General features: G+C 38.5%; 1 protein-coding gene across 2 annotated transcripts in view; it reads right to left on the bottom strand.

The window, feature by feature from the left end:
- The window catches only part of Sema3d (semaphorin 3D), a 193,403-nt gene that overhangs the window by 99,991 nt on the left and 69,059 nt on the right, over window positions 1-24,353 (bottom strand). For both annotated transcript variants that reach the window (XM_074064862.1, XM_074064861.1), the window contains one exon: window positions 3,824-3,984. In XM_074064862.1, coding sequence (XP_073920963.1) covers window positions 3,824-3,984 — 161 coding nt within the window. The remainder of the gene's footprint in view (window positions 1-3,823; window positions 3,985-24,353) is intronic.

Genomic DNA, 24,353 nt, shown 5'->3' with positions numbered 1-24,353 from the left:
ATGGTACTGAATGCTAAGCAAACAGTTTATCACCAAGCTGTACCTCCAGCTCTTTGTTAATTTTAGGTTATTTATTTTACTTTATTTTCTAATGAGATTCTTGAATTACTTAAATATTCTGGACATGTATTAACCCATTATTAGATGTGTAATTTGCAAATCTTTTGTCCCATTTGGTAAGTTGCTTCTTCACTTTGGTAACTGTTTCCTTTGCTATGCAGAAACTTTTTAGTTTGATATATTTCTATTTATCTATATTTGCAGTTATTTCCTGTGCTTTTGGGGTGTTGTCCAGAAAATATTTGCCTGTTTCAAGGTCCTGAAGCATTTCCCCTGCTTCTTTCTAGTAGTTTTATTGTTTCAACTCTCACATTTAAGTCTATAATTCATTCTGAGTTGATTTTTACAACTGGTGGAAGAGAGTTCTAGTTCCATTCTTCCATGTAGATACCAAATTTTTACAGAACTATTTATTGAAAAGACTATTTTTTTCAATGAAGTTTCTTAAAACTTTTGTTCAAAATCAATTTTGTGTAGTTTTACGGTTATACTTCTAGGCTCTGATCTGTTCTACTAGTCTGTATTTGTTTTTATTCAGTGCAGTGCTGTTTTGATAATTCTAGCTTGGTGGTACATATTGAAGTCAGGTAGTATGATGCCTACAGCTTTTTTTTTGTGGTAAGAAGAAATACTTGATAAGATTTCCATCTTTTAAAATTTGTCAAGACTTTTTGCAGTCTACGACATGACTTATTCTGGAGAAAGTTCTACATGGTGGCTGAGAAAAATTTATGTTCCATAGCTGTTAGATGGAATGTTTTGTGGTTGACTACTAGGTATTAGGTGAAGGGTTTAACTCAATTCTATTGTTTCTTCATTGATTTTATATGAGTGATCTGTTTCCTGATGAAATGGGGTGTTAAAGTTCCCTATTACCATTGTAATGGAGCCTAGCTCTCCCCTTATGTCTATTAATGTTTGCTTTACATATTTGGGTGCCCTGATATTAGACATACATATACTTAAAATTATTATTTCTACTTGCTGAGTTGAACTCTTTACCATTATATAGTGAACTTTATTGTCTTGTTTATTGCTTTTTGTGTAATGTCTGTCTTATCTGATATAAGTGTGGCTATTCCTGCTTTCTTTTGTATTTGATTTTCATGCAATAAGATATGCCAGTTTGATTATTTGTGTGCTTAGAGATAAACTGAGTGTCTTGTAAATAAAATATAGTTCAGTCTTGTATCATTTAACCCATTCAATCACTTTATAGCTTTTAATTGAACAATTTAATCCATTTACATTTAAAGTAATTGTCATTAGCTAAGATCTTACTATAGCCATTTTGTAGCTTCCCTACTTGGGAGTTCACTCATACTGGTTACTATTGTGTTGGTTTCTGGTATCTTATTATGCCTATTATTTGGGGGTATGGTTTCTAGAAAGCCCTTGATGGTTAGTGTGTGCCATCCTCTGACCACTGAAAGACTGGGTATTTATTCCAATCTTCATAATCTGACTTTGTGTTTGTCTATCTAGAAATTCTAAGCAGGCTGTTAGTTTTTCACAAGATTTAGCTACTTCTGTGATTTTTACCACTAGGTGGTGTCTAAGCCCATGTTTGCTGCAAGTCAACCAATAGTGTGTTATCACTACTTCAGCACTAGAAGGTGATCCAGGCCCAGGATTGTCTCAAATCTGCACTTGATGCATTGATGAGCAGGAACAAGGAAGTACCTTCAAATGGTAGTCCATTCCCCCCAGTCTCTCTCTGGGTCTATGGTAGGCCTAGGTGCCTGTTCCACAGTCTCCTGCTTATGGCTGGAGACTGTGGAATTCTCTGGAGAAAATTACTATGGCCTTAAGAGCCTCAGATTTCTATGCCATGCACATAACCAACAATGCCATAGGGCTCTGCTACACCCTGAGCACACAGCCCACGAAATCAACCCAACACTAGGGTAGGACCAAAGGCCCACACTTCTATGAACTCTCTACTTCTGAGGTGGACTTGATGAACACAAGACCTCTGCAAATAATTATAGGTGATGATGGTCAGAAGAGAACCCCGTAGGTCTCCATTTCTCTTCCTGGCATCAGAGACATTTCAGGGGCTCTATCTGTGTGTACCAACTGTGAGATCAGGTCTGCTAGAATCTGCCTTTTGTAAGGTTTCACCAGCCTGGCCCTGAGTTCCAAAGCAAAGTCATTTGCTAATTATCTTATTATCACTCCATGTTATGCTGCCTGAGATTGGAATAGTATCATTGAAAACAGTACTTTGGCTACTAAAACTGACATTAAGCTGGTTCACACCTGATTCTCACAATCACAAGAATCTGTACAGTTTCAGGAGTGCACCAAGGCCCACATTATAACGGGTAGTGATGCAGAGTAAAACACAAGTCTATCCAACTAGGGCTTTGCCCCGTGCCAGGTGCTGGGCAGGTATAGATACTCTGGTTCTAGGATAGCTGAGCTCCCAAGGTTAGGGCAAGGAAGTAGAGATAGTTCCTTGACCTCCAGCCTGGGGTTCATACTAAGTCAGGATGCACCTAAGTCTTAAAGCTTCAGTGACCTGTGCGATCTGAAGTGGGGTCGTTGCCCTAGGCTCACTCCTAGGCTGGCATTGATGCAAGCCCAAATCAAGTCCATTCTATTGGCATGTAAATTCCTCCTGGTGTTGGGGCAGGTCTACAAGCTCTTCGCAAGCTTTGGCTTCAGTTTGGGGGTCTTTGTCCTCTGCCTAGTCTTGGGTCTCAGTGAGTTGGACACATCATTGAGCTCTAAGAAAAAAAATCTGTGCTAGCTTTCATGCTCTGATCCCCATTGTTTACAATTTTATTCCCACTCTTCTGACTATGGCCATGCAAGAGGTGATACAAGACCACCTGTCCTAACACAGTACCAGTGGCTAGTCCATGGGCACCAGTCTACAATAAGGATAGGAGAAGGGTGCCTGCCTGGCACTGAGTTTTACTGTGGTCTGGTACTGGGCTTAAAGTTTAAGGCTTGGGTTAATTTCCTTTCCCTTCCCCAAGTAGGAGACATCTCTTTCTACAGTCGTTAGAGATGGGGAGGGGTGACACAGGCAACTCCTTCCTTCTTGCTTTCTACAATATGTTTTTTCTATTTATTATACTAAAACCAGGCATTATGTTCTCTCACCTGGCTTTCTTATCTCTTGTGAGGGTGGACACTGGTGTGTATTGCTGGAGGATTTTACTCAGCCATCATCTTTATCTGCCTCTCTATATTACTTTTTAGTGTGAAGACTGTTTTTGATGAAACCATACTAGGTACAATGTAAATCTTTACTAGCCAAAAGATCATTAGACCTTAGGAGAAACTTGTTCAGATGTGAAATAAAAGTGTGGAGAAGACATTATTTTGTTAAAAATGCTACCACAGAAACACGGTGATTGCAAGAACGCTTATTTGTTAATTAGAAGTTAATGAAAATTTAATTTTATAATTGCTGAAGATATGTTTATTCTTGATGAATAGTTCAGTTGCCATTTCTTCAATACAAGTATTTGCATTTCTACTCTAGAAATACATATTTACTAATAATTGATACTTTTCATTCATATTTTAAACATTTTATTATTATACTTTTTGACTCAATAAAACCATCCACATGCAATTAAATCCATTAAAACTGAAACAAACATCAGAGGCAATATGTTTTTTAATGTAGTATTTTTGACATGTAAAAAACCTATTGCATTTGACATGAGTCACTTAAAACAAAGCAAGAGAAAAGCACAGATGAAGTGAAATGAATCCAATCAATGACATATATAACTAAACTGACCTTTTTGAAATTTTTGTTTAAGTCAACCAGACTGAGGAGGAAGACATGGTCCTTGGCTCCTAGGAGCAATCTGCCTCTCTCTTCATCTAACAGAAGAGTTTGGAAATCCAGTCCTTCTGATGAACCCAAAAAGGGGATACAGCTATTTGAAAGCAGCAGGTCTAAGGGCAAGTTAAAAAAAGAAAAGAAAAATATTCTTACTATGTACAATATTTTCCTATGTCAATATATATATTTTTCCACTTTGTAAATGCACATATAAAGCATGAAAACTCCAATCTAGATAAATGCAAACTATTAGGTTTTAACATATATACATATATATATATATATATATATATATACTCATTTTCAAATAGATGCAATGTATTTTATTAACACTATTTTACGTATAAAAATACATTATATTTAAATGAATATAAAATTTGTAAATTAAAAAACTCAAAATCTTTCACAATTGTGTTGATATTCTTAAATATATTTTAAAGCATCCATCTATATTAATAGTTGAAAACTGATAAATTAATGTATACAAGGTAAGCATCAAACAGTATGTCATCTCATAGAATATCTTCCCCTTTTATTTAAAAAAAATATTTTATTTTTAGGACAGTTTTAGATTACCAGTGAAATGGAAAGGAAAGCATAGAATTATATATCACTCCAGCCCCAATACACACATAACCTCCCCCATTATCAACATCACTCAAATACAATGGTGTATTTGTTATAATCAATGAATGAATGATAATGAATAACTTTGAAGTGTAAACTTCAAAATGAATCATGAACTATCAAGAGGAGTAACAGTGGGAACCTTAGGTCCAGAACACTAGGGTTATATCCTGGCCTCATATCTCACTGACTATGTGATCTCGGACTGAACAAGAAGACTGTCTAGGCAAGGCTACAGGACGTGAGATATTGCTAGTTAGGTCATGACAAAGGGGCACCATGTAGAGATAATTGCCCATTACTGCCTTCCTTTGTCTCCTTCTGTAAATAAACTTTCCAAAGCAGATCTCCCATGATGCTTTTATCTAAACAACCCCAGGTCTCTAACCCAGCACTGGTTCACCTATTAACCTTCTCACATTCCTTGTAACCTGATGCCCTGCACTGCCCTTTAAGTATCCTGTGAATTCTTTGTTCAGGGCCCAGAATTTCGAGTGTGAACTCATCTGGATCCACCAGTGTAAAATAAAACCTGAGTTCTCCACATCTCTGAGTGTCATTTGGTTTCTCATCTGATGATATTTCTGCAACATTTCTGGAGGCCCCAGGGAGATAGCAACCACTTTAGCCCCTTGAGCCACCAGCCAGTGGCTGGACTGCACCAGAGTAAGGAGGGACTTGGGACTGAATGAGGCGGAGTGCCACCTGATGGTATTCTAGGTCCTCCTTCACTCCAGAGTTCTAACCGTCTGAGTAGTCTTGTCCTGACTTGGACTCCAAGGAGAAATGGACAAACCCGCCTGGCAGTTTCATCTGGACTCGGTAAGCCCACACCCCCAGGAAAGCCAGCCCTCAGTCAGGTCCCATCCCACTGGGTAGAAGGGGAGCTTGATCCACTCCTACGAACCTCTGATGAGCAGAGTTCCACAGATCAGGGACTTCCCCAAAAGAGGGGAAGGACAACTCTAATAACATCAGTGTGCATGTGTGAGTGAATGAGCAGACTGATTTGTCCTTGCTTCAGGCTTGAGTTTGTGGCTCCCTGGCTGAAAAACTGCAGAGTCTGAGGGGGTCTGTCCTTCAGTTCCATGGTGATCCTCATGAGGCTTAGGGTGGCCTTGGGGAAACCCAATCTAGAGTCACAAGGCTGACCCTACCATCCATGCAAAGAGGCACCAAGCTTCCTTTGGGATGCAGCCAGCCAGACATCTGATTGGCCTCTTCTCTTGAAGTGACACCTCTACCCTTGTTTGTCTTTGCACCACCAACACAGGGAAGGGAATACACAGGGCGGGTATAGAGGATACCTCTAACTGCCATGGATGGAAGATCCTCAAAACCCACAGTCCTAGAGTGAATGCTTAAACATTTTAAGAAGGGATTCTCAGGAGATTATAGGATCAAAATATCTCCCAGAATGGCCCATTTTTGTTGTTAACTACCCCCTGCAGGTACCCTAGATTTGCCCACTGTCAGGGCTATTTACCAGATCATAATAGGAAGCCCCAGGTACCCTGATCAGTTCCCCTGTATCAACTCCTGGCTTCAGGTGGCTCAGACCATGTCCCCTTGGATCTGATTCTATAACAACAAAAAGGGACACAGCAGAGTTTTTGTGGCCAAGGCAATGAAGCCTAAAGACCAGAAGCTGACCAAGGCTGTTCTGCAAGGGGATCCAGAAGATGAACTGCCTGTGCCTCTGCTGTACATTCCCAGCACACCCCCACCATCAGAGCAGCCAATACCACCTCTCCCAGGCAGTCTGCCACCTTCAGTGAGTCCTCCTCAGCCCTATCAGCAGCCTCCCATTCCCAGTGATGTCCCACACCCATCCAAGGCTTGGAGTCTGAGTCCACAGCCCCTGTGCCACCGCCTTCACTCATCCCAGGTGCCGGCCCCTCAGGCCAGGGCCCTGGAAATGCCACCCCATGAGACTCAAAGGCTCTGTCAGATTGGTGCTGATGGCATGGTCCAGCCCGAATGCTCTATTCTCCATTACCAGCCTTTTAGTACAACTGACCTCTTAAATTGGAGGAATCATACACTGCCATATTCAGAAAAACCTCAGGCCATGGTCATATTGGAATCCATATTCCAGACCCATCAATCCACTTGGGATGAATGCTAACAGATCCTCCTGACATTTTTCAACACAGAAGAGCAACAGCAAATTCTGACAAAAGCTTGCCACTGGCTACAAGGGCAGGCCCCAGCAGGAACCCTAGATGCAGAAGCTTGGGCAAGAGAGGCAGACCCTGATGTGTAGCTTACCTGAGACTTCAATACACCTGAAGGATGAGGAGTCCTCACTCAATATACACCTCCCTCCTACACAGACTCAGGGCTGGAGCTAAGATACCTACCAACATGTCCAAAATTGCAGCAGTTATCCAGAAGCCAGAAGAAACACCAACTGAATTTTATGAGAGACTCTGTGAGGCCTTCTGGGTATACATTGTTTTTAATCTGGAAGTGCCAGAAAACCAGCAAATGGTCAATACAGCATTCGTGGCCCAGATATATGCTGACATTTGCTGGAAACTTCAGAAACTTGAAGGCTTCACTGGAATGAGTGCCACCCAGCTGTTAGAAGTGGCAAATAAAGTCTTTCTAAACTGGGAACATGAGGAAAAATGGGAAGCTGATAAAAGAATGAAAGCCAATAAGGTGTCTTTATTTGCTGCAGCACTGGGAAAGCCAGAACCAACCCAGCAGTCAGCTCTGCCACAGAAGGGGAGACCCAATGGGAAAACCCCACTCTGATGAGACCAATGTGCCCATTGCAAGGAGATTGGCCACTGCAAGATTGAATGCCCCACTGCAAGGGAATAGCATCAGAGCCCAACAAAATTACTCCAGGAGAGAAGAGCGATGGCAACTCAAACCAGACACCCAGGACCTCATTGGCCTAGCAGGAATTGAGTCAGACGAGGAAGACGGGGCTCCTTACTACTAGGCCCCCAAGAGCCCATGGTTGAAATGAAAGTAGAGGGCCAACCAGTGACCTTCATGGTGGACTCAGGTGCTGAGCACTCTGTGGTCACTAAGCCTGTGGCCCCACTCACTCAGCACGGGGCCACAATAGACAGAGCCAATGGCACCCAAACTGCCCGGCAGTTCTGCTGACCCCGGACATGCCAACTAGGAGAGCACAAGGTGACTCATGATTTCCTGTATTTACCAGAATGTCTAATTCCTCTTCTGGGAAGGGACTTACTAACAAAGCTCAGAGCCCAAATCACCTTCAACCAGGGAGGGCCTATAAGCCTTACAGTGAGAGGACCAAATGCCCTCATCATGGCAGTGACCATGGCTACGAAAGATGAATGGTGACTCTACTGCCAAGAAAAATGAGACCTGGTGAAGCCCATCTGTCTGTTGGAGTAGTTTCCTGATGTCTGGGCTGAAAAAGGGCTTCCCAGTCTGGCTCGCAACCATGAGAGCCCTGCCAGACAGAGGCAATATCCAGTACCATGGGAAGTATGCTTAGGAATTCATACCACCTTCGGTGGTTAAAAGACATAAGGATATTAATCAACTAACTGTCAATCACTATGGAACACCCCACTGTTGCCTGTTAAAAAGGCAGGGGGAGATGATTACCAGCCTGTCCAGTACCTGCAAGCAGTCAACAATGCAGTTATCACACTGCACCCATTATTCTTTAATCCTTACATTCCCCTGAGCCTTCTACTACCACAAGCAAGCTGGTTCACCTGTCTGGACCTAAAGGATGCTTTTTTCTGCTCTGTCTGGCCCCAGTTAGCCATCCTCTGTTTGCCTTTGAATGGGAAGACCCCCATACTGGAAGAAAAACATAAATGACCTGGACCAAATTGCCACAAGGATTCAAAAACTCACCCTCCTTGTTCAGGGAAGCCCTAGCAGCAGATTTGTCAACTTTCCCAGAAGAAAAATCCAGGCTTTACTTTGCTCCCAACACATGGATGATCTGTTCCTGGCAAGCCATTACCAGGAGAAATGCTGGGAGACAAAGGCATTGCTAGCCTGACTCTCCAAGGCAGGCTCTCAAGTCTCCTGGAAAAAGGCTCAAGTTTGCCAGCAAGAGGTCCAATACCTCAGATCCATCATCTCAGAGGGACGACGCACCCTGGGTACAGAAAGAAAATAGGTTATCTGCTCCATCCCTCAGCCAAAGACCAAAAGGGAGGTCCGAGAATTCTTGGAAGCAGCAAGATTCTGTTGCATCTGAATACTGGGATATTCAAGCCTGACCAAACCACTTTATGATGCCACAGCCAAGCCCTGGGGTACAAAAAACAGGCACCATGCTTTTTGAAGACCTGGAAGTGGACTTCACAGAGGTCAGTCCATGTCAAAGATACCAGTACTTCTTGGTTCTTGTCAGCACTTACTCAGGGTGGGTTGAGGCTTACACCCCACCCAACAAAGAGAAAGCACGAGAGGTAATAAAGGCCTTTTTAAGAGAAATTATCCCCAGATATTGGCTTCCCTTTCTATCAGATCAGATAACACACCAGCCTTCCTGGCAGAAATAGTCCAGGTCCTGGATAAAATTTTAAAAATAAAATGGAAGCTCCATACAGTGTACAGGCCTCAGAGTTCAGGGAAAGCAGAGCACATGAATAGAATTTTAAAATTACCTTGGCTAAACTCTGCCAAGGAACACAATCTTCCTGGATAGACATGCTACCTTTAGTCCTGCTCCGAGCACACCATACCTCTAAACCCTATGGCTACTCACCCTTTGAGATTCTATATAGCAGACCCCCTCCCATAATAAACAGACTAAGAGGGGACCTCAGGCAAATTGGAAATCTAGACATATCCCGACATCTCCAGGACCTAGGAAAAACCCTATGCCACATTTCCTAGGAAGTCTTAGAAAGGACGCCAATCCCCATGGGTAATTGGGCCCATCCCCACCAACCTGGGGATATGGTATGGGTAAAAGATTGGCAAAATGAACCACTCCAACCCAGTTGAATGGGTCCCCATCCAGTGATGTTAGCAACTCCTACAGCTGTTAAAGTTGCAGGAATCACTCCCTGGATTCATCACTCCTGGAAAAAGAAGGAAGCTGCCCCCACAGAGCTCAACAACTGGCAGGCTGTCCATGATTCAACTAATCCCCTCAAATTAAGGTTCCAGAGAACATCACAACAGCACGTCATCACCTGAGAGAGCTCCAGCCCTGCTCCAGCCACCTCCTGGACGCTGGTTGGTCAACACATGGTGGAAGCTTGGGGATTTGCCCAACAGGACATAAATGTATCCCCTTTTCTGCCACCCCTACCTTATCCTGCTGATTAGCATTGTTGCAATACTGTTCACACTAGGATTGGCCATCACTGCTCTCCAGGATTGGAATGTAGGCCAGAAATTAATGCTGGCCTTCTGTTACCTCCACATAGTAGGAAGCCTTACTGCTGTTTGGTGCTATCTGTAGCCCATAACCCAGTCTCAGGCATGAGGTCCCTGAGGTGTTTTTGCTTCCTGACTCTATTACATTCTAAAGTCATCCTATCTAGAGGCTGGGATGACTGCTCAGCTTGTGTAAAACCTCTCTCCTTCCAGAGAAAGTTACAATATACCTTTACCTATTACGAATACCTGTCACCCACATGCAGCACATCAATTTCTGAATGCACCAGAAGAGTGACAATTTAATATTAGGGAAAATTGATAGGTCTGACAGAACTTATCAGTTCTGAAAGAAAAAAGGCACTATAGGACAGACAGCTTGAGGGCAGAAAGACTGGGGCCCCTTAAAGGCATGGAATGATGAAATGATGGGGGAGGAAATAAGCCTTGTTATGTCTGGACATCTTACCCATCCACCCCATCCCAATATCAGCTTACTAAGAAAAAAGCCACAGATATAGAGAGGCCATCCAGAGGTGATTACCTAGGTGGCTACAAGACTGTAAAAGACATTATTCTGCCACCACCACGACCCCCATTAAGGCTTCCTTCTGGGGCAGGGAACTTTAACTTGGAACTCCAACTGTACAACCTGTTAGATGCAACTCACCACCTCCTTAACTTTATGAACCTACCATTGACAGGTGATTGTTGGCTCTGCCTCTCTTTAGGTCCCCTCCATTATGTAATGACTCCATTGAGCCTCCTCAACCAGAGCATTCATGGTGTTACTTCCAACTCCACAAGCATGAAGCCCAAAGTAAAAAAATACACAGCTATCTCAAAGGTCCCCTAATTGTATCTACAATTCAAGAGGATACTATCCAGTGGGGGAACTGACTGCTAGCCAATGTGCCCAAATCCAAAACTGTACAGCCTCCACCATTAGATGTACAGTTGACAGACCATGGTATGACAGTCCAGGAACCTTCTTTGTTTGCAGGACCCTTGCTTATCAGTGCGTGCCAGCTAACTGGAAGGGCATTTGCATATTAGCACTGCTCACTCCCCAGATAAACATAGTGCCTAACAATCAGACCCTCCCTGTACCTTTGATAGCCCCTACACAGTCAAAGAGAGCTATCCAAGTCATACTTTTATTAATTGGATTAGGGATAACACCTGGAATAGGAACAAGCATAGGAAGAATTGCTTCATCTACCTCCTACTATAATCAATTATCTTCGGACCTAACAAATGACATAGAATGAGTGGCTAGGTCCGTAGTGAACATGCAGGACCAGCTGGACTCCCTAGCATCAGTGGTTCTCTAAAATTGGAGAGGGTTGAACTTACTCACTGCCAAGAAGGGGGGAGGAGACTCTTCCTGTTCCTAAATGAAAAATGTTGTTTTTATATGAATCAGTTGGGAATAGTCAGAGATATAGCTCAGCAATTGCAGGACCGAGTCACATATAGGAGGCAGGAACGAGCGAATTCCAGGGAGCAGCATCTGGAATTGGGCCTTATGGCTACTCCCCTTGTCTGCTCCTCTTTTCATGCTCCTACTGGCACTGGTATTTGGCCCCTGCATTCTTAAAGTCATAACTCACTTTATTAGCTTCTGAGTAGAGGCAATAAAGTTGGAGCTTTTGGTAGCACAATATAGGCCTTTGAGTCAGGAGGAACCTTATGGAATCCCTGAAATTTAGAGTCGATGTTTGTACACAGTAGGAAAAGTATTGAAAGCAGGGATTGAACAAGAAGACTGTCTCAGGCAAGGCTATAGGACATGAGAAATTGCTAGTTAGGTCATGACAAAGGGGCACCATGTAGAGATAATTGTCTATTACTGCCTTCCTTTGTCTCCTTCTGTAAATAAACTTTCCAAAGCAGCTCTCCCCTGCTGTTCTTATCTAAACAACCCCAGGTCTCTAACTCAGCATTGGCTTACCTAGTAACCTTATCACATTCCTTGTAACCTGATGCCCTGCACTGCCCTTTAAGTATCCTGTGAATTCTTTGTTTGGGGCCCAGAATTTCGAGTGTGAACTCATCTGGGACCATAGGCACAAAATACAACCTAAGTTCTCCACTTCTCTGAGTGTCACTTGGTTTCTCATCTGATGATATTTCTGCAACAGGACAAGTTCTTTAACCTCTGAGTGCCTCAGTTTCTTCATCTATGAAATGGGGATAATAACAGAAACTACATGAAAAGCCAAATCAGTTTAAGGAATAAATGAGTTAATATTGATCAGCATTAGCATAAGGCTTGGCACATAGGAAGTGCAATGTAAGTATCAGCTATTATATGAGGTTGTATATTTTGAAGTATAAAGAAATCATAATATCTCCCAACTCACTTAGTTTTCATGTTGATTAAAGAAGGTAAATTATGTGAAGTTCTTAGAACAATGCCTGGTAGCTAGGAAAAGATTAACAAATGCTAATTTTTGACTGTGTGTGGTGGCATACACCTTTAATTTCAGTACTTGGAAGGCTGAGCCAGAAGTAGCTAATTTGAGGCCATCCTGAGGTATGTATGAAGACCCTGTTTCAAAAAAACATATATTAACTGTTATTTTGAATGTCATTATAAATTCTAAATTGGGTCAGATAAACTTTATTAAGGAATCACATTAACTCACCTTGCATTGAAACCAAAATTATGCTAATTAAAAAATTCCTATTATTTTAATGCCATTAGAATAATATTAAGTATCTATTCCACAAATATTCGTAAGCATGTAGTACATGTTAGTATTGAGCACAGAGTTTGAGGATTATAGATAATGAAGTTAGTCAGCACTGCCTACAAGAGCTCCAAGACCAGTACAGAAAAAGATCTGAAAGCAAAACACAACACATATGAAATAAACTCTATAGAAGAGCAAATGGTCCTCATGAATCATCCTTTTGTTCAGCATATCCGTGCTGTGCACACTCCTCCCCTGACATCTTCATGCGCTAATTATCTCCATTCACCCAAAGCAGGTGATCCTATTGATGTACATTTAGAAGGTCAGCATAGCTAATGCAACATCACACTACCTATGTCACTCACTTCACTTTATCTCAGGTGACATCATATTAGCTCATATCATCACAAGAAGAAGCACAAATTCAGTAAAATAAGATATTTTGAGCTAGACCATAAACACATAACTTTTATTACATTTTATTATAATTATTCAATTTTGTCATTATTTATTATTATTAATGCTTATTGTTCCTACTTTATAAATCAAACTTTATCACAGGTGTGCATGTCTAGGAGAAAAATGTAATATATAGAGAGTTTGGTACTCTCCCCATTTCTAAGCACATGGGGTCTTGCAATGTACCTCCTATAGATAAGGGAGACTAATGCATGTCTCCTACTCTGGAGTGTAAACTAGCTCCTTCGGGGTAAAGGGTGGATCTCACTTGTCTTTGAATTCCAAGCACCCAGCTTAGAGCCTAAGGGAAATTGAGCACTTAATGAATATTTGTGGCATTGAAGAAATTCAGTGCATACAAGAGGGGAATGTGAGGGCAGTGGAAAGTGAGACTAGACATAAAGACAGCATTCAGATAACTGGGTCTGTCATGTCAGACAGAGGAGTTTGGTTATTATGTAGGTGACTGGAAGCCACTAACATTTTTTATTCAGGAAAGTGACAATGATTATAACTGAGTGTTAGGAAGATAAGTCTGGCTGCAGGGTTCAGGATAGATGAAGATCGGGAATGGTGGCATAAGGAAAACTACCCGGAAATTTCTGAAGCATGGTGAGTACCGGAATTATAGCTATGACAAAGAGAGGAGGAAGATATTTAAGAACATGTATTTCATTTTTTTGCCTCTACTGCTACAATGAAAAAAATAAATATACAATTGACATAGTCATTTGCTGTATTCTATTTCACCATAACCAATTCTATTTGGTTTTGTTTCAAACAAACTTGACAAGGAAAAACAGCTGCAAAAATATTGACTAACCTGGAATATTATCATTTCCAAATGATTTAATGTTGCCTTGTGACAGTGCTAACATCAGAATGATTAAAGCATGTTTCGCCAATCCTTTGTGGCCAAACAAAATAATTAGACTTAGGCATTACATATGAAAATTTCTCAGGCTGACACACACATTATGAAAAGACTTTGGGACAGGGATTGGAACAGGTTCCCTCTTCCCCAAACAGCTTATCTTTCTTATATTTTTGCCAAGGGAAGCAAAGTCATTTTTGTTTATATAGGATCATCAAACTAAAACTCAGAAAAAATTTCCTTAACCCTAGAGAATGAATCTTAATACCTAAAGTTAATAACACCCTGGATTTCAATCATCCCCAAAAGAGACTGACTGAATACAAAATTCAGAGTTTTAGTTTCCCCCTAAGTTGGAAATTCTGAGGTGTGTGATTTTTAAGATTGCTCACACTTTTTAGCCTTTTTGCACAGGAACTCAGTTGTTTTCCCCTTAGGTATAAAGGTGAGTGCATTATTTCACACATGCAGTTCAGAGCAGGCCTGGTCTGAACTTGGTCAACCAGCCCCACCCTTCCTTGGGATGCCAACAGCACTTACCTCTATATTTTAAATGCCTTCTTTGTTCTATCTACTTAAACCTTTGACCTAATCCACCATAATCATTCTTTCTAATTATTCTTTTGGCAGTGAATTCTCCTGTCACTTTGTTCCTAGTTTATGATCTCAACCAACCACCCAGGAACTCAAATTTCCACTTTTGTTTTCCAGTACGCTCTTGGAAAATATGCAAGCTGATTACTTCCAAAATAGATGAAAGGTATGACTATTCATGTTTAAATGTGGAAATCACTGTTTATGATGGATTTTAACAGAAATATGACAGAGACAGTGTTCTAGACTAATGATCAATAACCTATTACTGAGAAATGAAATAGTTCTGAAGGTCAAAATCCCTACAAAAAACATGAATTTTCATGCTTTTATGTGTGGGTATGTGTGCATTTTTTAAAAGAGAATTTCCATAGCTTTCATCAACGTTTCTTGATACCTTACCAAAGGTGATGGGAAAAATTCTGCTTACTAAAAATACAGTTAGTACCATATCTAAAATAATTTCTCATTTCTAATACAAGAAAATGAGTCACAACTCTCACAGAACTTAAATTATGAAGGCAATGACTGATTCCCCGAATAGCACCAGGTCCTCTGCTGGGAAGACCTGATAAAAAATTTACACAGGACTCTGTTCCTGGAACTTACAGTCTGGTGGAGAAAAAATGCTCACCCACAATAAAAACAAAAATATACTATAACAAAAGATAAGAGTACTTAAATTAGCAGACCATTAAGTGTCTTTAGTTGTAAAATGGAAAAAAAATCTTCTTATCTATATTTCCTTTAGCAAGTCTAATAATGGCACCTCACTTTTTTTCATTTTTTTGTGTGCATAAATACACAGATGAGTTCTATGACATTTGAACTTTGTTTAATATTGTTAAAATAGAGAAGTTATGGAATAACAAACCGAAAGTCACCTATCTATTGCTCCTTGCTACCTTTACTCTTAGAAGCAGGTGGTCTCTAGCTTTTGGAAAGAACAGAAACAGAGTACAACACAATTAGAGTTAAAGGGAGATCTTATCAATCATCCTGTTTTGCTCACAGGCTGTCAGTTCAGAGAGGTCCAGAATGGTTCAGTGGGTTTCATATAACCAATTTGCTCTTACAGTTGGAGCCCAGCAACAAGGAAACTCCTCTCACAGGCTGGTGCTCCTCCTGTGAAGAGCAGGTAAAGGGCAGGTAATCCCTGCTCCTGCTTGAAATAACATTATTTTTGCAAACAATGTTTGAATTTCCTTTTTAGTGTCCCTTAATACAATTGTTCATTTAGTCTCAAAAAAACATTTGACCTGAGGGTCTTCATTCTTCCTCTTCACCATAGAAAGGAAGGGAGTGGTTGGTCATATTGAATCTAATAAATTTTAGATTAAGCAACACAGACTTCCTCAGTTTTTGAGTGCTAAATGAACAAGATCTCAACCCCTTGAAATCCTGCATTTATTGCCAGAGACTGGGTGGAGCTGTCAGTTTCTCTCATAAGACTGCACAGCTGAAAAATGGCTTCCCATATCCTTTAAAGAACACTTAACTGAAAGATACGTGTTTTTTTTTTTTTTTTTAATAAGAAAATCAAGGTTGTTAGATGCAAAACTTCAGGAGTTAAGAAGAAAATCAGCTTTGGACAAAGTCAAATTCCAGTCTCCTCAAAGGTAAGGAATTCCTTAGCAGAGAAAGATTACATCTAAAAATAGATTCAGATGAAAACCCAGTCACCTTTCCCTGCCTTCTGAGGATATTCAGCAGAAATTTTTGCCCTACCCACCCATCTTTTTCCTTACGGAAATAGCAGTTATATCAGTAGGGCTATCTGAGGCCATTTGAATACAGTCATATCTTCAGTGTGTTCCCTGCAATCTAAGTCATTTGCCTGTAAGCTTGTCAATTTCCTTTCTAATTCTGTCTTTCCCTTAAATTCAGCTTCTCTACTCAACTCTTAATTTTGACATTGACTTAGTATATCAAGATCTTCTCCCTCAAAGCTTCTTTTCATCCTTTCCAGAAACATTTTGACTTCTTAACCATTTCCAATAAAAAGTCTGCTTTCAGTTTGGGTCAGGTTTTGAGTGAAGCAAGCAAACTGTTCATTTGAAAATGAAAACTAGTCCCTAATGTTGTGGGTCACTAAATTCCTTCCACTCTCCATGTACCTGTTTTTGTTTCTCCAGCTTTTGATCCAAGGCAAGGCATGGTTTCTCCCATGATTTAACCTTGGGAAGAAAAACTCATTTTATTTGGCAACACCTGACAGGTTTCTGAGACCTGGAAAAGATTTTGGTTACCATGGGTAGCTCACTTCCACCTACACAAAAATGCAAGTTATACTCTGTGAGTATATATTTAGTCTACCCATAGCCAATTAATCAAGCAATAAGAAAGAATACCTGTCAAATCTAAAAAAATCCCTACAAAGGATTACTTCAAATTTACAGATGAATATTATATTATCATTATGCTTTTCTAGGTGAAATATTGAACCCTATCTATTTTCATCCTGTAAATGCAAGTCCAGATCAGAATTCTCATTTGTTCTTCCACAATGGAATGTTAGAGATAATTCTATTCATTAGTTTTAGAACATTATCAATGTCAATCATAAATCAGATGATATCACTTAAGGAAACATAAATTAGAAACAAATAAAGCCTATTGTATTACTGGATCTATGTTCTTGCCAGGACAGGATGTGATAGGGTCTTAGTAATTTTACACTGTCACCTTATCTATATCCATTCTTTTAAATCACAGGTTTAGTCTTCATTGACTAACTTTCAGTAGTGGATGCTTTCTATAATCTATCACACATGAGATTCATAATTTATAATTATGAGTGTTTAATTCATACTTCCAGAAAAAAATGAATCCTTTCCAAGCTTTTGTATGATTAATATATTTTCTTTTTGACCTATAAAAAAGGCATAGAATTATAAATAATTAGTGTTTTCCCCAAAGGTTAATGTCAAGATGAAATATCCACAGAAACTACTGAGAGAATAATTCTAAGGAAAATTGATTCTACTTCAACAACTTTTAGTTTTTAGCTCCCTTTGAGCTATTTAGAATTTCCTCATTTTCAAATTTCTTTTCTTCTTCTTCTTTTTTTGTTTTTTGAGACGTTTTTGCTTTGTAGTCCAGGCTGGCCTCAAACTCATGTCCTCAGGCTTTCTGAGTCCTGATACTAAATGTATGGCTCCCATGCCTAAGCTCCCTTTTCTAATTTCAAGGAATGTTTAAATACCATGTCACAAATAAATGAAAATTTAGGGTTCGGGTCAGAGTTCAAGTGGTAGAGGGGCTAGAGAGCACCAGGCCCTTGATTCAATCCCCAGTACCAAAACAAAACAAAACAAAACAAAAAAACTCACCACCATCACCACCACCAACAACAAAAGTCCTAAATGAATGAGGATTTGGTAAATCCAACACGGTGGTACACTCCAGTAATCCCAGCATTCATGAGGCTAAGGAAGATCTTGAGTTAGAGGTCAGTCCTTGCTATTTAGCAAGATCCTGTCTCAAACAATAATTATGATGTTAAAGGACAAATGTGACATGTATGAGACTTTGGTTACCGTTCAGAAGTTTCATGCCATCTGTATCCCAAGCACATTCATGTCTTCAGTTTTTCCTGGATACTGTTCAAATCATGCCCTCATTCTTTCTACTAGAAAATTTTAAATAATTTGCTATATATATATTTTTTTCATCATGCTGGACATGCCTGTGACATTTGATCTGAAATTTCCACTTACTCAGGAAAACTTCAGCATAGATTTTTCATTCAGAACAAACAGATGCTAATCATCTGTAAGATTTTTTTTCTCTAGGTTTAGTCCAAGTGAGGATCCTCTGATCACTTGTCCAAGGACCATAATCCTGCATATATATCCAAGAGTGAGATAAAATATAACATCATAGAATATTGTTCCCCATTTCAGGCAGTATTTGTAGAGTATACGCAATTAAATAGTGCTTCCTACTTAGTTTTTATTTTCAATAAATTGTTTATATCTCATAAATTGTTAGTTCTTGGTTGACTCAAAGCACACATCTGAAACTCCATTCTCTCTGGTGAGTCTCTTTTTAAAAATTCATTTATCCATATGTGCATACATTGTTTGGGCCATTTCTCAGTTCAAAATGTCCAGTTGCCTCCTGGATATTGTGGGTTATCTCTCCTAACCTCTCCTACTGACCTTCATGATTTCACTGATCTGACCTAGTCTCTAGGCTCAGCATTTCAGAATCATTTTTAGTTTCTAGACCTTATGTCGTTACCTATACTTTTTCTCCTTCCATTTATATCATCAATTCAACTCTATTTCACTTCATTCACACCAATATCAGCTAAATTTAAAGCCCCAAAGATGTTCTTATGCAAATTTCTATTCTCCCTCATTAAATATCCATTCCTGCTGAGAGCCAAGCTAAGAACCGTACTATTCCTTTTGAAATTACTGTACCATTTCATAAATGACCTTGTTCTATGCCTCCCCACCACTCTGTTTGATGCTGCCTATTCCATTTTACCCCAATTATGATTAAATTAGGTCAATTTCGTGATTAAAACAAATCCCAAAGCCAACATATAATTCATTCAGAAAATTTAAGCTTCCTCCAATGCTAAAAGTCAATTTTATATTTACATACAATTTTTCTAAATTCCTTTAAATGTTTGGTTTTATTTACACTATGGCAGTAATGTTTGGGCAGCTATTCTGTATACTCATTTTATCCCTTAAAGTACTAATGGTCTTGTAGACAAAAATAATATTAAATCATTGCTGTATCTCAGCATCACTTCTTGCACATAAGAAGCCTAATGAAGATTTAATTAATGATTCCTCAAGCTCGTGGGTTTTTTGGCAGTACTGGGGCTTGAACTCAGGGCCTTCACCTTGAGCCATTCCACCAACCCTATTTTTGTGAAGGGTTCTTCAAGATAGTGTCTTTTGATCTGTTTGCCTGGGCTGGCTTTGGAACTTGATCCTCCTGATCTCTGTCTCTTGAGTAGCTAGGATTACAGGTGTGAGCCACCGGTGCCGGCTATTTTTTCTTTTTATCCTTTTTTTTTAAAAAATCTACTTTCCATTTAAATCAGGATTTATTACAGACTAATTAACAATTTAGAGACACACATTAATGTGCCGTGTGGATACCCAACTGTGGCTCTAACGCTTTGTACTTACAAGGGGTTCCTGCCATGATTGGGCTCATGTTGAAGTGGAAGTAGAATTTAGGAAAGAAAGCAATCTTGAGCATTGCTTCTTGAAATTAAAATCAACCATTATTTTTGTTAAAACACATATTATCATTTATAAGTAACAGAGCAGGCCTGACTTTCTACATTTCTAACATGTCCTAGATTATGCTGATTCTACTAGTCCTTGAACCACACACTTGAAGTGGAAAGGCAATGAACACTGTGGCCCCATTATCTTCAGCTTGTTTGAATTAAATAGTGTTTCTCTCAAACTCTTAGATCATCACATGTGTTAATTTATGCAATTTAATTTTTTACAACAATAAATTGGTTAAATCTGCACATCCTTAACTGATTTAATTCTTAAATTGTTAAAAGTGATAAACAATCTACTCATTCAAATCCATGATATATAATGAAGAAGAAGGATAGAAGTACATCCCCTTAACATGCATTCGCTTGGAAAGAAGACAACAGGATAATGACTTATTGTAGTTTCAAAGTATGTTACTTGTGGCAACAAAATTTTTGTCCAAGATACCTATATGAATTATAAAGACCTTAAATTTTCTTCTTTGTATTTCTCCAATGCTACATTATATGTGAACATGTTGAATTCTGGCACATCTATTTTGTGATTTATAACATCTTATGGGTTTGCTCATATATTATTTAACTTGATCTTCAAAGAGAATCTAATTTTCAGGAGACCCTATACTCAAAATGCAGGTAATTGGTCAAGTAGTACATAAACAGTACATGTCAGAGAAAGAACTAAAACCTACCTAGGTTTAAATCTCAGGTTATTACCCATTGTAGCTGGGTGATGAAATTTTATATCTTAGCATTTAGCATTACTTAGACAAACAAGATTCCTTTCCAAAACCACTGTATTTATGTTTACGCCTGTTGCTTTTTCCACTTCACTACTCCATTGGGATTACTGAAATATTTATCATATTTTCTACAGTTTGTCTGGCTCACTATGGCTTTAGTCAAATAAACTTCTTTATGACTAGCTTTCTTTATAAGTAGAAAGGCATGTTAGTTCTAATTTATGCTTCTTTTGAATTAATAGGGTTAAAGCAACATGTTTAAAGGACTCTTTCAAAAATGCAAACTATACATTAAATTCTTAAAAACCAGAGAAGCATTTGTCAAATTTTCTATTAAAAGGACTCAATGACATTCTATTATAAACTGTCCTTAAATTTGTAGATATCTGTATTGAAAGAATCTCAATATACGAAATTCTTTAATATCCAAATTTTAGCTGAGTGAAGTTAAAAAATAAGAATACTGAAATACTTCCATAAATACATATACACATATAATATTTTCATCTTCCCAATAATCTACAGAATAGCAAACCAACTGCAAGTAAAATGCATTCAAAGGAACTTTTCAACCAAAACAGAGTTTAATTTCAGTGAAATATGCCTTTATTTAAGGTATGCCCCCATTAATGTCCCTTCTACCTGTATTCATGGCCAAAGACACAACCAAAGTGTCTCATACCCCAGCTCTCTTTTACCCTGGCAGGAACACCCAATAGGTGTCCGTGACTTTTACCTATTCAATTTATCCCAGACAGACTTCTTATATGTCACTTGCATGGTAATATTGTACCATATTTCACTGTACTGTTGTTACTCCTATCACTCTGTAGACCTTTATAAACAGTGTTTATGCATATAGCATTAATTAGATTTTCATTAGTATTAAATAATAAGGTTTGATACAGTATAATTTTAAATACATGTACCACTGAATTTACAAACAGCAGACTTAGGTCCAATGATCACTTTTTAAAATTTAGCTAATTATGTGACAGGAAGATTATTATTGAATCTTTTTTGAAGTTGTTTTCAAATCCTTAAAACTATATACAGCTGGAGGTGGAGCTCATCGATACCACACATGTCTAGCATTAGTGAGGCCTTGAATTTTGATCCCTAACACTGAAAAAGCAAGGAAGCAAACACAAAAGCACATTGTGTTTATAACCTATAACACTATATTACATTGGAATACATTCCTCCTTAGTTATAGCTCACTATCTCTTTACCTTCCCTTTCCATCAAGCCAGTAAATTACCATAGAAAACAACAAAATGTGGTGTATTATGCAAAACAAGTTACTTTCATTAATTTTGAATAAAAACAAAACATTTTTAGTGAAACCAGTTTAATCAATAGTTTCTTCAATTAGGCTTACATTATCACATATCTTTCCTGCATCATCAATTATTCTTCTAGCTTACTTCAATTAGTATATAATTATACTGCTATTTCTCCCATTAAAAAATAAGTGTTTTGATCTCATTGTCCCTACAGCTATTGCCTATGTTTCCATTGTAGGAGTCCCAAGCTCTTAAGAATGAACTTTGAGTCCCATACTCTGGCACTACTCAGATCAATGAAGGTCAACAATGACCCCTTTGTTGTCTAAATTAATGTAAATTTTTAGTTGTCATCTCCTTTTTCATGACCTACTAGCTGAATTTGACACTACTCGTTATCTCTTTCTTTTTTCTTCTTCATCTAATTTCTTTTATGCAATGACTCCTGATTTTTTATATACCTGGGCACTTATCTTCAGTTTACTTCACTGCTCATTCTTCTTTTCTCTGACTTCCTAACTTGATAGTTTCCTGGAAGGTAATCTTTTGAGTTTTTCTCTATTCCTTGATTATCACAGTATATTATGGATTTAAAATTTTTGATATGCTAACTACTAAACTAAGATTTTCAATTGACATCTCCATGAATTACCAACTTAAATAGTCACATGTATTCTTGGCATTTTACTTACATACCTAATAGTCTTCTTAAATAAGATTTGTTCACTTGGTGTTTCCCCAAACCTACTTCTGTGAAAGTCTTTCCTATTTCAATTAATAGTAACTCCATCATCATTAAACCAAACAAACATGACTTCATATTTGATTTTTCTCTCACTCTATTTCCAACCATCAGCATATTCTTTTAGCTCTACCTTCCTATCCTCTTTTCACCACTGAACCATAAATCATCATTTCTCACCTGATTTATTACAAAGTCTCTAACCTGGCTCCTTATTGCTCTATTCTCCCCTTTTTGGTCTATTGAGAAACCATTTGAGTTTATTCACACAGAAATCAGATCCTATTCTATTACAACAAGAGCCAAATCATGTCACTTGTGCTGAAAATTCTCTAATTTAGTACTGAGACTAAATGTTAGTGTTTGAAGTGGCCAACTGTTAACTACCTGTTTAATCACTGTTCTTCCTCCTAACCCACTGTTGTTTAAGTATGCTGTTTTCTTCAGAATCCTTAAACATGTGAGATACTGACTCACCTCAGGACCTTTGTTCCTTTTGCCAGAAATATTACAAATATTTGTATGATTTGCTACAACAATTTCTTCAAGTATTTGTAAAACCATTATTTAGTGAACTCTTTCCTGACCACCATATTTTTTGACTATTCTATCTCCACCATTCCTTAACTTCCCTTATTGACTTATTTTTGTCCGTGGTACCTATCACTTTCTATTTTGCTAAACAATTTGCTTATATATGGTCCAGACTTCCCTACCAAGATAAAATACATGAATGGCAAGGGCTTATGCCTCTTCTGTTTGATAATATATCTACTAGTTAACAGAACAAGGCTGGAAATACAGTTGGTACTTTGAACTACTGTTAATAACTATTGACAGCTGAATGCTACATGCATACTAAGATTATCCTTTAGCTCAAATTGGTGAAAATATGGTTGGGAAACCATGTGAGTCCATTCATACATAACATACTCCTTTATATTAAACCATCAAAGATTTGCTTTATAGGCAAAAAAAGTTATTCTTATTATCAGATTGATAATATTTCTTCCATAGATACTGAGAGGGATTGGTACACAGTAGATCATCTTTTCCCATTACAGAAGTCACTTTGAGAAATACCAGTTTGTAGGGCAAAATGTATGCAATCATCATATAACACAAAATCTGAAAATATAGAATACCCTGATCTCTACGATCTGTGCATACTATTCAGAAAAGACACTCATTAAGAGTTCAAAACATAAATTGAATGAAGATGTCTTTAGACAACAATAGTATAAAAAGCCTCCTGTGCACTTTATCAAAGAGCATTCTTTGAGAGATTTTAAAGCAATCCTTCAAAATTATTTTACAGGTGTTCCAAATGACAAAGGCTGTTGATACTTATTGTGATAAGTACAATAAGGAGACACGACTTATGGAAAGCAAACAATGCTGATTTAATCCTCATTAAAATTAATTTTTTATTTTGCCTGATTTCTTTTCCTTCATATTCTGCCAGTGTTTAAGTGCCCAAGCTTGAAGATTCAGATTCTTGATACTATCTAAGCAAAGTGAGGGTGCCAACTGATTTCAATTCATTAGTTACAGGCATGAGAGGAAAACAGAAAATGTGAAGAGAGATTTGTGAAATTATTTTCTTAGAAGTAGGATTGTAATGTACAAGCAATTTTCCTCACCATGACACCAACTTAACAGTAATTTTATGACATAACTTTTTCATTCAGGAAGAGGCCACTTTTACAAAGTGATATTGCCAGGAATTGAATTACTTTCTCAGTAAACAGCCTGATTTCACAAAGAAAGGGCAAATAGAGAAACCACTGAAATTCTCAGAAGTAGAACTGCAGGCTTTATAGTGATGAACAAGTGGAGATTTCTA

This window comes from Castor canadensis, chromosome 2, assembly GCF_047511655.1.
Source record: "Castor canadensis chromosome 2, mCasCan1.hap1v2, whole genome shotgun sequence".
NCBI classification, from domain to species: domain Eukaryota; kingdom Metazoa; phylum Chordata; class Mammalia; order Rodentia; family Castoridae; genus Castor; species Castor canadensis.
Note: the sequence above shows the minus strand (reverse complement) of the source record. Positions and strands in the feature narration are given on the sequence as shown.